General features: G+C 41.4%; 1 protein-coding gene across 1 annotated transcript in view; it reads right to left on the reverse strand.

Moving 5' to 3' along the window:
* Positions 1-5053: 5053 nt before the first annotated feature.
* The window catches only part of LOC309452816 (uncharacterized protein), a 48863-nt gene continuing 38398 nt past the window's right edge, over positions 5054-15518 (reverse strand). The window contains 7 exon segments of the mRNA XM_082077491.1: positions 5054-5340; positions 6832-6877; positions 7746-7992; positions 8731-8966; positions 9657-10131; positions 12207-12313; positions 15187-15220. Coding sequence (XP_081933617.1) covers positions 5192-5340; positions 6832-6877; positions 7746-7992; positions 8731-8966; positions 9657-10131; positions 12207-12313; positions 15187-15220 — 1294 coding nt within the window. The 3' untranslated portion in view covers positions 5054-5191.

Genomic DNA, 15518 nt, shown 5'->3' on the forward strand with positions numbered 1-15518 from the left:
CGAGGTGGGAGCAGAATTTGCGCTCCCTTAAGTGGCAAGGGAAGATCAAAAGTGAAAATTGTGCTTGTCATTTGTGATCCACCGCTGTGCCCATAAGGCCTAACTGGTATGTGGTCCAAATTATCCTGAGTAAAGCATGGACTGCGCTCTTGCCTGTGTAACAGTAACTGTGCTAATTGTGCTTGTAGCAGTGATCAATAGTAATTAATTATTAATAGGTAGTCGAAAGGTCAGCTATAACAGCACCCTCAGCTAAAGCAGTGCTTAAGGGTAGGGAACGGTGGTGCTATCAATGAAAAGCAATTTGCATATTCACAGTTGGCAGTGTGTCAAGAAATACAGTTATCAACTTGATTTGCGGGTGCAAACAGTGAACACCATCTGCTGCTGTCAATCCATAACATATACATAATATATACACCTTCTGACCCAGGTTCAGAAGTAGGAATTCGGCCAGTAATAGAGAAATTCCTGCAAATAGGGTTATTAAAGGAATGTGAGTCCAGTTCTAACACCCCTGTGTTGCCTGTCCGCAAGCCAGATGGGTCATATTGGGTGGTTCAGGACTCATGAGCTATAAACAAAGTAGCTGAGGACCTCTACCCAGTGGTAGCAGACCCATACACCCTTCTGAGAGTATTAACACCTAATTTGACTTGGTTTATCGTTTTAGATTTAAAAGATGCTTTCTTTTGCCTCCCTCTCCATGAAGCTAGCCAGACAACATTTGCATTTGAATGAGAGAACCCTAAAAATAACTTTAAAACCCAGCTCACATAGACGGTGTTGCCACAAAGATTCACAAATAGCCCGACAATATTTGGAAATCAGCCTGCTAAAGATTTTAAATGCTGGGAAGCCTCGTCTGATGAGGGACAGATGCTACAATATGTGGATGACATTTTAATCGCTACTAGAACCAAGGAGACGTGCGTGACCTGGATCCTATTGACCAGGAACACCTGCAATGGAATAAGGAAGCCACATGAGCCTTTAAAGAACTTAAAAAGGCTTTGATGTCAGCCCCTGCTCTAGGACTCCCAGATGTGAGTAAACCATTTTTCCTATACTTTCACAAGAAAGAGGGAATAGCCATGGGTATATTGGCACAGGACCTTGGCCCATATTGACGAGCAGTGGCCTATTTCTCCGAACAGTTAGACGCAACTGCAAAGGGGTGGCCTGGATGCCTGCGGGCAGTTGCTGCAGTGGTACTGAATATACAGGAGGCCTGGAGATTTACCATGGGTCAGAAAATGACTGTGCTAGTATCCCACACAGTGTCTAACAAAATGGTGTAGAAATTATCGTCACTAACATTGTCAACCCAGCTTCTTTCCTCAGTGGTAACTTTGGAGAAACAGTTCATCATGACTGCCTGGAGACCATGGAAGCAACATAATCCAATCGACCAGACCTAAAAGACATTCCTATTGAAAACGCTGAAAACTGGTTTATGGACGGAAGCAGCTAACTGTGAGGGTTGTGCATGTGCACAGAGCAATTTGGAAAGAAAAGGGACTTTTGAACTCTCAAGGCAAACATATCAAACGTGCGGAGGAGATATTGAAACTACCGGAAGCAGTTCAACTTCCTATGAAAATGGCAATCATGCATAATAAGGCACAGCAGAAAGTGAGCTCGGAATCAGAAAAGGCTGGCAGACAGAGAGGCAAAACAAAGGACTAAGCAAAAAGGTAAAAACAGAAAGTGCTCTGGTCCTTGGCGGGCGGGTCTCTTTAAAAGGTAAGCCAGAGTATACTAAAGAGAATCGAAACTCATCATAGATTTAGAGGAATCATATACTAAGGAAGGGTGGGTTCACACCCCTCAGGGAAAACTTATTGTCCCCTTTCATGTAGTTTGGCCTTTAGTAAGGGAAGAACATAAGAAAGGATTTTGGGGAGTAGAACCACTATGCAAACATTTGATTAGGGAAACTGGAGCTAGAAATTTGTATATCGCTGTAAAACAGGTGACAGCAGTGTGATCTTTGCCTCCAGACTAATCCCAAAAATATGCCCAAGCTAGAAATGGGTCAGATGGGGAAGGGGAATGGGCCTGGACCACAATGGCAAATTGAGTTTTCAGAACTCCCAGGAAAAGGGGGGTACCGATATTTGTTGGTATTAACTGATACTTTTTCAGGTTGGCCAGAAGCATTCCCTACCAGGACAGCAAAAGTTTAGGAGGTGACTAGAACATTGATACACGAAATACCACCAAGGTTTGGAGTTCCAGCTGTTATATCCTCTGATAGAGGGCCACATTTTATTTACGCATATGTGAAGTCTTTTGCAGAAAACTTTGGAACCATAATAGGAAGGTCCGTTTCAAGACCTCCTGATATCCTTCACTGCTACCAATATTAAAGAGCAAAATGCCTGGATTCATCATTCTAGATGGAAGAAAGCCTGTGAAACACCATGGAAGGTAACCCGGGTGCAACCTGGAAAACTATATTTTTCACGATCACCTTTTAGTTCTTCTGGGTGACCAGCCTGGGTGGTGCTTACCGCATTGGTGAGAAGAAACCCAAAAGAACAAAACAAGTAGAATTTTTGGTAGATATGGGGGCAATACTAATTAAAACCCGGAAAGAAGAAACTCCAACCCATGATGGGAGGGGCCTTTTCTTGTTTTGTTAACTACAGAAACAACTGTTCGGACTGCAGAGAAAGGATGGACACGCGTCTCTTGAGTTAAAGGACCACTGATGGAAGAAAGAACCTGGAAAGCAACTCAAGAACCGGGGGAATTGAAATTGACACGGGATCGGTGGTGTAACTACTGTTAGTATTATTAATGTGAATGCCCAGTATAAATGAAAATGAGAATGGTTTAATAGTTAAATATGTTGAACCAAGTTGTATATGTAATTCTCTATTTATATTTGATGTTTAGGTTGTAAATGGACTGTGGTATAAGCATATCCACAAAGGGAACTTATCAACAGGATTGTGTAATAAATGTCTAAGAACAGAACATAAGGAAACCAAAGCTAGGTTGAGGATTCTAGTCGTCACTGGAAGAACAGAAAAAGAATAGCGAAGAATGGTGGGAGGTATTTACTAAAGGTGTGAATGGGAATTTAGAGAGTCCAGCAGTGATGAGAAGAATAGAGAAGAATAGAGAAGAAAGAGAAATCAAATTCCATGTTGCTCCTGTTGTTCCTGGGAAGTGAAGGCTGAGAGTTGGGAAACGATAGTCGCCATGCTAACGGCAAAAATAGGAAAGTTGGGAACACTACCCTTGCTGCCGAGAAGATGACGAACTCGGCTGCCGGCTGCAACCTGGTAGGCCAGAGAGGCAGAGGGTGTAGAAACCTGGACCTGATCCTCTTGCTAGGAGTGGTGACTTATTGTTCCCAAGTTAGCCTGGCTAATCCCTGTATCAAGTGCTACGAGCGTGTGAGAATAGGAAGACTAACCCAATATGTTCTAAATTATCACGCTCATATTAACTCTGAATGTTATGATAGAATGAAATTGGAGGAGTGTGAAATCCAAGGGCAGAAATTATGGGTAGCAACTAACCTAGGGAAGGGTGGACTCGGTGTAGGCTCTGTCTCCTGCCCTAGGGGAGAACAGCGTATCTGTTTTACACAAGCTGGTATGTGGGGCTATTCAGATGGAGGGGGAGTGCAAGATCAGTATAAGGAGGAGATAGTTAAGAGTGCCACTCAGGAATTAAAAAAAAAAAGCAAGAGAAACAGAAATTGGTACAGAAAAGCAGTGATTGGTATGAAGAAATAAGGCAAAAAGACAAGGGATTACAATTACCAACAGTAGGGAAAAACCTGTTTATAGATCTTATGGAAAAATAGCCCAGGAATTAAATGTCACCTCATGCTGGATATGTCGGGGGTCTCAAATGACTGAAAGTTAGTGTTGTGGGCAAATTCATCAAATACCTCTATTCCTCCCACTTGGTACCCAGGTCCACCTAATGGATATTGGTCTCGAAATGGTAGCCTGGTGGAAGAAAATAGGGTTCATGATAGTATGTGCATTTCTGGGTTTACTGTTTGTGCCATGTATGATCCCGTGCTTTATTCGGTTAATACATTCAGTAGTCCAAGGCATGCAAATATCGGGCATGCCTATAGATCCTGAAATGGCAACAAAAGGAACGGGGTATAAATTAATGATTTTAAAAGATAACACCAAACTGGACCTAGCCGCTGCTAGGCAAGTGCTAGCTAACTTGGAAGCTAAAGCACGAATCAATAGGATAAAAAGAAAAAGGGGGAATTGTGAGAAATGCAGTTGTGATTTGTGCTAAGATGTTTAATGTTTACAGATATAACCAAATGAGGCACGGGCTCCGAACCTGGAAAAGGGAAAAGGTGGTTAAGTTCTATGTAAAAAGTTATGAAACTTGCTTATGAAGTTATATTGACAGAGGGAACTAACATTTTAAGGGTTAACTAAACATATAGTGGGTGCCTACTAACAAACTAACATTTTAAGGCTTAGCCACACAATAAACGCTTAGTTTAGAGCTTCATGTAAATTTATGTTAAGAAAACAGAACCCCATTGAATGCCAAGATAAGAAGTTTTACTGCACCTAGCCGTAAACTTGAGGAGACAAGATAAAGAAGATTTACAGCAAAAGGGGCACCAGTCTGGTTTCAATTGACTTGGCAGCTTGGGTCCCAGCCAATTCAACATAATGAGCCAAGGGTAAAAAGTTCACTGTGACGAAGCTGAAGGAGCCTTCATCCAAAGACCCCAAAGACCCCTCCTCAAAATCACCAAGTGACACTGTGCAGGCGCAACAGAGGAGGGTCAGGGTGGAGACTATGGAAATGGTTATCTGAGACTCATTTTAATAAGAAGCGGGGAAAGGTTATGAATATGTATAGGCATTCCTGGGGTCATTATGAATATGTAATACCTTACTGTATTTAAGCACACTTCTTATTGTTTAAAGGTGTGCGTGTTGGGCGGAGCGAATCCCCCACACACCCAGCACTGTTTTGCTTATGCTCTAATGAACACATGTTTAAGGAATACAAGGAATTGGATTAAACGTTGTTTATCCATAGAAAAAGTGTAAGTTATTTATTTCACATTCAAACTGCAATAAATACATTTATATTCAAACTGCAATAAACATGTTTTCACATCTGAAACAAGGGATGGGAAACCAGAGAGAATTTCCAGAGCCTTTCCCTAGCATTTTACTCAGATCAGATAACTTTTGGTTAAAACATCACAGTCCTCCCGTATTGCCCTGCAAAGTGGATCCTGGTCAACATGGACATTTTTTGAAGATCTATCAGTGGATCCCACAGGAGAAGCTCCAGTAGATCCAGTTTCAAGTTCAGCAGTGGCTGGGGAGAAAAGAGACAAGATTGCTGGTGTTACTTTTCCAATAGACACAGCCAAATAAATCACTGTAAAAACATTAGGGGTAACTGAAGAAACTACAGTCCAGAAAGAGGTTTGAAAACTTCCAAGGGAACGTAACAATGAAAGGGCCAGGCACAAAGGAAGAAATACTTTTTGTTAGTTTTTTCCCCTCATGTGCTTATCAGTCAGCAGTATTTCTAAAGCTGGTGAAAGCAATTCCAGAGGTTCCACGCTGAACATCTTCAGGGAATGCACCTGATTACACCAGTGCTGAATTCAGCCCCCTGCAGGCCTCTTGAGCCTCAAGTGTCTGTTTTCCTTAAATGTTCAAACCAGTAATTTACTGGAACGCTACTCCTAAAAACCAGCTTCTGCATTCACTGTGACAAACTGGAAAGAATCTGGCTGTGAAAACACCAACGCTTGTCCAGTGCAGCCAGGTCAGGACAAGTCTCCCAGCCTGGCACCTTCTCTGAGGGGCATTTCTGTAACTCACCCTGGCAAAACCCTCTTTCCTCCATGAAAACACATAATCCATGAAAGCAAAGACACCTTTGCCATCTTTCTCCAGCCACATTTTTTAGACAAGGTGCCCAAACCAAGCACACTCTATGACTCCTGTCAGACGCACAACTACGTTCAAAACGCATGCGGACACGATGCAATGACTTTGTGTCCATTCAGACACATGGAAAGAGCTCTGAGGCCACAGCTGAACACTCTCTGTGTGATTCAGAGCACACAGAAACAGAAGGAAATGTTCTCAGGGCCTACTTGCTTTCAAATAGCACCAGTCACTGCAAAGTGGTGACTCTGGGGGACCACTTATCATGAAGAGGTGAAATTCCTCTTTGGACACCTGGCCTCATATTATAGAGCATGTATTTTATGCTATGCATTACAAGTATTGAAACTTGTGTGTGCCTAAACACTACGGAATTAACTTTTCCTAAAGAAAGGGTATATTTTGTCACTGATTATATTCTTCAAAAAAGACTGCAAGACATAAGCTACAAATAGAAGCAATGAATAGTAGACAGCAAACATTAAGAACTAACAGCAGGGAACGTGTATGGTGTGGTTTAGAGCTGAATGCAGTTGAGGTACAGGGAAGAAGTAGTGATGGCTGAAGTTATAAAAATCTTATCCCGGGGCTGTTTTTATGTTTGATGTTTGTGCTTGAAGATTAACGCTCGTGAAAGGTGATTTTAGCTTAAGCTGAGTGGATCTGTGTGGGGCAAATGAGTTAGTTGTCTTTGTGCCTTTTTTTCAGGCAACCGCATAACTTCCTGCACAATATTCTGGTGAGCAGGAAGGTCTCACATTCAAGTCTAAACTGGAAAGCTAGGAGAAAAAAAGTAAGAAAATCTGTGCTTAGAACAGGAACTTCACAGCTTCCAAGCCATTCTTTTCAAGAGTTAGGAACAGTCATCTTTTTCCTTAAAAACATGCCTGACATAATGACACATTACCCTGTTCAATTTCTTTAGTGATTCTTTCATCCAGTTCCTGCCATACCTAGAATTATACAGAAAATATATAGTTAATATTTTAACAGCTACATTTTTGTAACACTAGAGCTCTAGAATATTCTTAAAACCCAAACATAACATGAAAAAGCCTTAAAAGATCCTAACAAATAGAGACGTCTTGGTTTGGGGTCTGATTTTTTAATGAAGAGAAACTCTTGGTCAGCCAGGTTGTAACATTCCCATTACTGAGCAACATTAACTAGCACAAAACAATCTGTAGCTCACCTGCTGGATTATAACTGGGCATTTAAAAAATATACAGGAAGAAAGCACAGGGGAATTATTACAATGAAGGTCTGGCTAAAGTCTGTCATCAAACACATGAGCAGAGTGTCAGCTAAATGTCTCCACTGTTCTCCTTCCCCCCAGTCCCTGGAAAAGGCACCATCTCTGACTATCCCAAGCCTCCTGAGCGGGCACTTCTCACCTCACTGCACCTCTCTTCAGGCAGTAACATCCCGGGTTCCCCTGCAGCAGTCACCTTCTCAATAATTGTTCTTCATACACCGGTGTTGACTGACTACTTACCCACATGGGTTACCTGAGCACAGAGTAGGCTGGATCGTCTGAGACTCCATAAGATGATACTCGGAGCCTAGGAACTCAATTTCAGCACAGTCCTGGTACTTCAGACACAACCGCTGTTACTACCAAGAACTTTTTGAATATCAGAGCTGGCAAGAAGGGTAAACCAGACTACTCCTATGGTTTAAAGAAGTTCCATTATAACAGATGAAATCCACACACTGTCATCTTGACTACAAATGGATTCTAGCTTTAGGCTAAAAGGCAGAATAACCTTGCTTACAGATACTCTCGAGCAGCAGTTGAGAACAGTATTTCAAAATGCTTACCTTAGCCACATAGGCTTCAACCCTGTTTCTTGATGATAATGTGCTCCCAGCTAGGCTTAGGAAGCTTTCTCCTAGACTCAGCCTTCCGTTAAGTGCCAAATTGTTGCCAAGATGTTCCCATTCGGTTGAATACAGAATTGGACTTGCAGCCACACCTCCACTGACGATGCTGCTTCCGATGACTGATTTGTTTCGATGGCGTTCCTGAAGGAGATGCGCGTTGGCTTCTGCGAGTTTCTCATTAGCTCTGAAACATTCAGAAGCATACAAAGAATGACCTGTGGGAGTAACCCTTCCACAAAGTTAACCTCCAGGTCTTTGACTATTATTTGACTTCTGAAAGTAGAAGGGATTAAGACCGTCCAAAACAAGAATATAATTTGATCCGAGGTTTTTTGGAGAACCTATTTCTAAGAAGTCACATTACCTAGAAGGACCAGCAAGTTACCAACACTTTGGACTTGTCAGCATTAGGGCTTCAAAGCAACCTGTGAATGCCGTGTGTTTACAGCGCTTCTTCAGAAAAGGCATGTCATGTGCCTAAGAACTCTGGGCTCTCTCTCTGAGCTCAAACCTCAGACATGGTGCTAAAATGGAATCCAGAAAAGATTTATTTTGCTTTTGCTTCACAGAATCAAATTCTGCTGCCTGAAGAGCCTGTCATTCAAGCATCAAGTTTATCTTTTCTGACATACACAGAATAAGAGGAGGAGATTATTAGAGATTAGCAAAAAGGCTGCCTGTTAAAGCACAAACAACTTAAAAAATCCCCTAGTAATGCCATGATCAGTGGTGTTATTGCTGGAACACTAAAGAGAAATTGAGACAGTTCTAATAAAGGGGAAGGGTCTTAAGGTACTTTCCTCACAATACACCATCTTATGTGTACATATCTAATACTAACCAGATATAGAAAAAGGATTTTAGGAGGAAAATGTATGAGGAAAAAGTATCTTACTACCACTCCAAAAAAGCGTGGACTTACCTTTCCAGTTTATTTGCCAGGCATCTTCTAATTTTTACCTCCTCCAGATACAGCTCTTTGTACCTTTTCACTTCCGCCTGCGTGAAATCTTTTTTAAATATATTGTCTTGTTGAATATTTTGTATCTTGTCCAATTCAAATTCAAGTTCTCTAATCCTGTGTTTCAGTTGTTTTTGCAGGGAAGCGTGATGACTGGCTCTGATCTGTTCTAATCTGTCCTGGGAGGCTGCCTGCGTCTGAAGGAGATAATGCACTTTGAACCACCGCAAAGAAAACAGAAGAGTCCCCACCAGTCAGTTTCTTGTACGAAATTTTGAGGGCCCACCTTTACTCAGTGAGGCAACTGTGCCTCCTCACTACCATCAGCAATCAAGGCAGAACTCTGGAACTACCACGTTACATTGCTTTTTTCATTCCAAAAGAAACCCCTTCTTAGAACCATTACTTATCAAAGCTACTAATCAAAAGAACACTGTCTCTGTAGGACAGGGCATATAGAAAAGGATTCCTCCAAGAAATTATGAGGATCCCTCACCTCCACCCCCTGTACAACTTCAGTGACTTCTTTTCTGAGTGCTTTCCCCTGGACAATGACAAAGCAGGACCTGTATGTCTGGCCATGACAACTCTAAGTGTCAATATTGAGTTCAAGGATGAACAGTAAGAACAAGGCCAGACAGTGATACCGCCCAAGAACTGCAAAACAGAAAGCCACCCTGGGCAAGCTTTGCATTCAGCGCCCTGCAGGCACGTTACTCACACGTGAAAGCACCATTGCCCAGCCGTATTTCCTGTCTTTGCTGAAGGACAGTAGAAGTACAGCACTAACACACAGAATCAGGAACCAAAAATAACATACTACAAAATTATCACCACAACAGAAGTATATAATTGAGACTACAGGCACATACAAGAAATTCACTTACCTGCAAAAATAGATTGACTTCTTGTAGTTTTTGTCTTATTTCTTGTTCGGCTCGTTCTTCCACTTCTTTTTTATATTGTTCTATAAGGTTGTGATCCACCATGCTAGTCTCCAAACGATGTTTCAGGTTAGCCACCTCTTCTATCAGCTGCCATTTGCTTGTCTCCAGTTTTTGATGGTTCTCATGCATGGTGGACAACTCTTCTCGCAAATCCTGATTCTCAGCTTCCAGCTGCTTGCATTTTTCAGACTCTGCCTCCAACTGCTGGGAAAGTTTTGCAACCTGTAGACAGCAAAAAAAGAAAAAAAAAGAAAAAAAGATAAAAAAAACCAAACCAAACCAAAACAAAACCAAAGAAAACCAACCAACCAAAATCAGAAAAACCAAACAGGTCAATACATTTGAGTGGAATAGAACTTGCTGATTCCGTTCAAGTATAAAGAATGCAAATAGACATGAAGCTTTTAGTGGCATTCTCTAAGAAAAAAAAAAAAAAGTCTACTGATACACAGAAGGTCATGAAAACCTTAGCACAAAGGCTTAGATTAAAAAATCCTCAGGGTGTACAACTTTCTCAAGTGTCCTTACAGAGTAGGTGAAACACTGGGTCTCATGACAGAAGCTGACATGGTCTCATGGGCAACCTCTGACAAAACTGCCAAGAAAAGATTGGCCTCCTAAGTTCAGTCTCCTCTCAGTTTTCAACCACAGATCTCCCTGCTGCCCACAACATTCATTCTGTCCATCATCTGCCATGGTTTAACTCCAGTAGGCAGCTAAGAAGCACACAGCCACTTGCTCATTCCCCACTCGTGGCATGGGAGAAATAATTCATCAGGCAAATCATGCTGATGAACACAACTATCTTGCACACCACAACACAGATACAAAACACAGCAGCAGGGGAATGAAGAAATTCACAGCCTTTTCCCTTTTGCCTTGCCCTAAAACCAGAAGGGTATTTGTCAGCTGCACTGTGCCTACACAGCCCACCTGATATCACAGAGTGGCTGCAGCTGGAGGGGACCTCTGGAGATCATCCAGTCCAAGCCACCTGCTAAAGCAGGTACACCTAGAGTAGATCACACAGGAATGTGTCTTGCTTTCATCAATTAGCTGCACACAAAAAATTCAAAGACTAAACCAGTCATTCATCAAAGCCAGTCAGGTACCTGCTGATGGTGGTGGTCCTCTGCAGCTGCCTGTGTTGTCCGTAAGCTAGTTATTAACTCTTCCAGGCGGTTATGAATCTACGGAAGCATTGTAAAAACAAGATGACACACCATGACTTTCCAGGCTGAAGTTTACACCTCATTACCAAAAATGAATATTACATACACCTCTTCACACCTTTATTCCTATAGCATTTACAACCAGCACCAACGATCAAAACAGCCTTAGTTTGATGTCGCTGTAAAATTGTTAGCAATCATCACCTCTGCCTTTTGCTTTATGGAAAGAGAACATCATGTGGGATATGATGAATCTTCAATGAAAACAAGTATTAAGCTTTTCCCACCCACAGTACGTTTGAAAATCATGCCCTGTTAACCAAAGGGGAAGGACCAGCACTGTGACTCCCTTCCCTCCTTTGACAGTATCAGTACAAAGGTCAACTTTCACACCTAGTTATTTTCAAAATCTCTTCAGCACTAACAGCTGGAGTCATAGCAAGAAGCCGAGTTCACTGGTTACAATACAAAAATCATTTGCTTCATAAAGGTCACTGATGAAAGCACCTTATCTGAGCTAAAATTAACCACTGCATAGAGGCACTGGGAAATGCCAAGGCTCACACTGAGTTCTGCAAATGATACCACAGGCATTCCTCTTCACTGCTTCATGGAAACACATACCAAGTGGCCAAAGGAAAAGCAATCCAGCACAGCAGATGTCCTGGAGTATAATTTTTTGTCCCAGTCTGATGATGCCAGTCAGGCCCCTGGCACAAAGTGCTTGGCAGCAATATCCCCTGTGGGATTTCTGTGAGTTAACTTGATGAATACCTTTAATAATACACATTGCCACAAGTGCCTGGAGCAGCATCTGATGTCACAACAGGTCTAATGCAGACAATAGTGACACCAGCATATTTGTGCCAAATCCTTACCTCTCAGAGGTAAGAAGCCTGTATTCGGAAGAACACAGGGACTGAACTCCCCTAGGCTCTCCAGGAAAACCTCATCCTAAAAGTTCCCCACAGAAACAGTTAACTAGGCTTGGGAGCTCACAAAAAGGGAAGTTTGTGACCAGCTTACTGATGCAGACGTTTGCTGGTCTCGCTGAAGGGCTTCGATCTTATTGCCCTGCTGCTGGAGTGTGGCTTCCAACTTGGCATTTTCCATTTCGAGGCTTAAAAAGAAATAAAGGTCTTGTTATGGAAATCCAGAGCACCACTTGTGAAAGAGCAGCGTGAAATAACATGATCGAAACCAAAAGCATCCTTGAAAATAGCGTATGAACTTGTTGTGATGCAACAAGACTGTCCTGTAGTTTTCACAAAGTCCGAGAAAGCAAGAGACATCTGGCTTCACTGAGTTATTCTCTTACCGTTGCACACGTTCTTCCAGCTGTTTTACGGTTATATTAGCCTCAGAAGATGCCAAGAGGAAGCCCTCGACTTCTTTTGCTTTATTTTCCAAGGCAATCTTCCACAACTGCAAAATCACAGCAAGAATCCACAGTAGTCAGGTGAGCTTGTATGGAGAGGAGTCAACTACTGCTGAAGAATACAAGTACTGCGTGTGTGTATGCACACCCTCTCCTCCAAGAACCATCATCATTTCAAGTACATTCAAACCTTGGCTTCTACTGGCAAATGACCACAAACTGTCTTACTGCAGCATCTTCAAACTGGCCTCTCCCATCCCTGCACTGATTTCTTACAGCACATTTCTAAGCACCAACACTGCTCTTCCAAGCCTTTCAGTGACTTGTAACACTCTTTTTATTGTACCTGCTTGTTTGCTCCTCCACTAAAAGTATGAATTGAAAAGTTCATCCGTCTCCTAAAGTGACTTCACAACTCCCGCATAATAGATTAACATGACTTCTGATTAGATCAGGCCTCTATACTTCAGTGGTCGTAAGAACACTGCCAAAGGTGGCCCCTGCCTCAGAAAGTAGCTTACAGTGCATTTGCAAGAAGGCTGCTCAAGGATGGCAAATTAGAGCAGGGCCAAAGAAGGGAGAGAATAAGAGATAAAAAAATAAAGAAAAGCAAACAAACCCCCCAAACAAAACAAAAGCAACCAACCACCACCACCAACAAAACCCCCAAACCAAACCCAAACAAATTATATGCAGAATAAGCTACAAGAGCATTCAGAATTGACAGCATCTGGTGGCAGGGGAGGTAAAAAAAAGCAGAGACAGCATAGAGAAGCCCAAATGCAGCAGTCCAGGATTCCTAGTGTTCATCAGAAACCAGACAACCTGCTTGGCCAAACCAAACACAATAACCTATGGACACATCAGTTTATTTTGCAAAGCAACTTAGGAAACAGAAACCTTTTTCCAAGTAAGGACAGAGCATTCCCATGTCAAAGACTTGGACAGTAACCTCATTAAGCCTCTGACATAGATTGCTTTCTAAGAGCATCAGCAAGTTCCTGCTGCAGCCGTCTGATCATGCCCTAGTGAAACAGGTAAATGAGCATGAAGAAGGTTACAAGAACCTGAAATATGCCTTCACTTATTTGATTATACAATTAGACCTGCCTTCAGATTGAACTCAAAGGTAGGAACTCTTGCCTGCCACCAGCAGGCATCTGCACAGATGGTGACCTCTCTTCATCCTACTCAGCTGAGCACCTCCAAACTATCAGCAGCTGTTCATGAGGACTTGTGTTTCCTAATACATACAAAAGGCTCAAGTACTAATCTTCTTGGAACAATACACCAGCACATGCTGCAATAATGTATTTTTTTTTCTAACAAAAGGCAACGAAATCTGTTGCAATACAAGAGCGATAGTTCGACTGCAGATATTACTCTGATGACCAAAGGCAGGACTTTGTATTAGATTGTCCTTTGTTCTGTTTGTCCATTACACAAATATAGTGCTAGAGTTAGGCTAGGTTACGGTTCGACTCGATGATCCTGAGGGTCTCTTCCAACTGAAATGATTCTTTGATTCTATAATTAAATGAATACATCTAGCTGAAAGCTCTTTTGAGATACACTTTAAGTACATGTTCAAGCACATCCTTTTGCAGTCTTCTTACTGAGTTTATTTAAAAATAACAACTGCCTTTATACTGGCAGATTAGATTTACAAAAGTCTGGATGCACTCTCCCATTACCTACAGCTCCCCTACCTCCCTTCCTACCCCCTATATCTCCCTGCCTTTATTCTTTTCCACCACTTTTCTCAACAAAAAACATCTGCATGCAGAAATGGGAGCAACACATGGGTCCTGCATGTTTAAGGGACATAATTTTATGCTAGTGCTCTGCATAGGAGCATGTTTCATATTCATGTACTGTGTGAATTTGCAGAAAGACAGTTTAACGGATGTCCTAATGAGTCTTCTGTCCAGTTAATTAGTCTTTCACAGAGTCACAAAGAAAGAACACATTTAAATATGGCCACACATCATAAAACAGAGAATAGGAAGCTTAGGTCAGTGTCTGAAATGAACTTCTTGAGGACCAGGCAGGACCCTTAGAACCCCCAAAAACATCCATAAATTAATACTGGCCACTACTAATACTCTTCAATTTCGATAGCAACTTATGGAAAAGCAAATTTTTTTTTTTTTGATGTAGGAGCTTAATATAAATTCATCCCCCACCGCTTCACTTGTCTGCATCTTCATTTCACAACCCTTGCATTTTGGCTTGTTCTTCCCTTTATACCACTCTTACTTGTGTCATCAGTGTGATACATAGATAAAACCCATTAAATAATTAAAATCATTCCAGAGGGCAAAAATGGACTAAAGAAAAGGTGAAAAAAGTTCTAGAGAAGAATCACCTTTCTTGATCAAAGCTTAGACCTAGATACCTGTGTTCTGTTCACTGCTCAGATCTGAGCAGTAACATCCTGTTCGCCAAAACCTTCCATAATTCCAAGAGAAACAAGGCAAACCAGAATAAAACAGCATTATTTGAGCCCATGCACATAACTTATACCTGATACATTTTAGAAACATAAAAGAATTTCAAGAACTGACAAACTTTAAATTGTTCTTTGTAAGCGTATACTTTACCTCTCTTTCTACTTTGTCAGTCTCATATTTAAAGACTTGTTCTCTTAAATCGGTACACTTGGCATTTAATTCCTTGTTTCTCTCTTCCACTAGATAAACTGGCTTTTCTGTATACAACTATATACTATTACACATCATTACAAATGCATGAATGATGCATTTCCCTCATTCACAGTCCATAGATTTGGCTCAAATATTACAAAGCTGCATACTAGCAGTAATTTGTGCATCTGGTTGATCACTACATAAACACTGTTCCCATCTAAGTGACTGAAGGCTGACACAAGCTATTTATCAAGACATTAATTTTACATTACCTTGTTCTTTTCACTCCCTAGTTTTGCTGCAGGTCTGGAAAACAGAAACATATTTCAGTACTGGAATATTTATATTGCATTATGAACAATATCTAAGGTTGCTCTGCAACTTAACGTCAGTAGTGAATTAAAGTAAAAATTAGTATGAGAATTTTGTTAGATGGAGTTGAAGACTGAAAAAAATTTGTGTAGCATTATGTCTATTGGAAAGGTATTTTTGCCAGGAGGTATTAAGCAAATAGCTGAAATTACTATTCTCTGCACTTTACCCAAGGTGACAGGAATCTTACAGCTATAGATATATATAGAGAGAGATGCAGATACAGAGTTAT

Source organism: Streptopelia decaocto (genome assembly GCF_964273445.1).
Source record: "Streptopelia decaocto genome assembly, contig: HAP1_SCAFFOLD_300, whole genome shotgun sequence".
NCBI lineage: Eukaryota > Metazoa > Chordata > Aves > Columbiformes > Columbidae > Streptopelia > Streptopelia decaocto.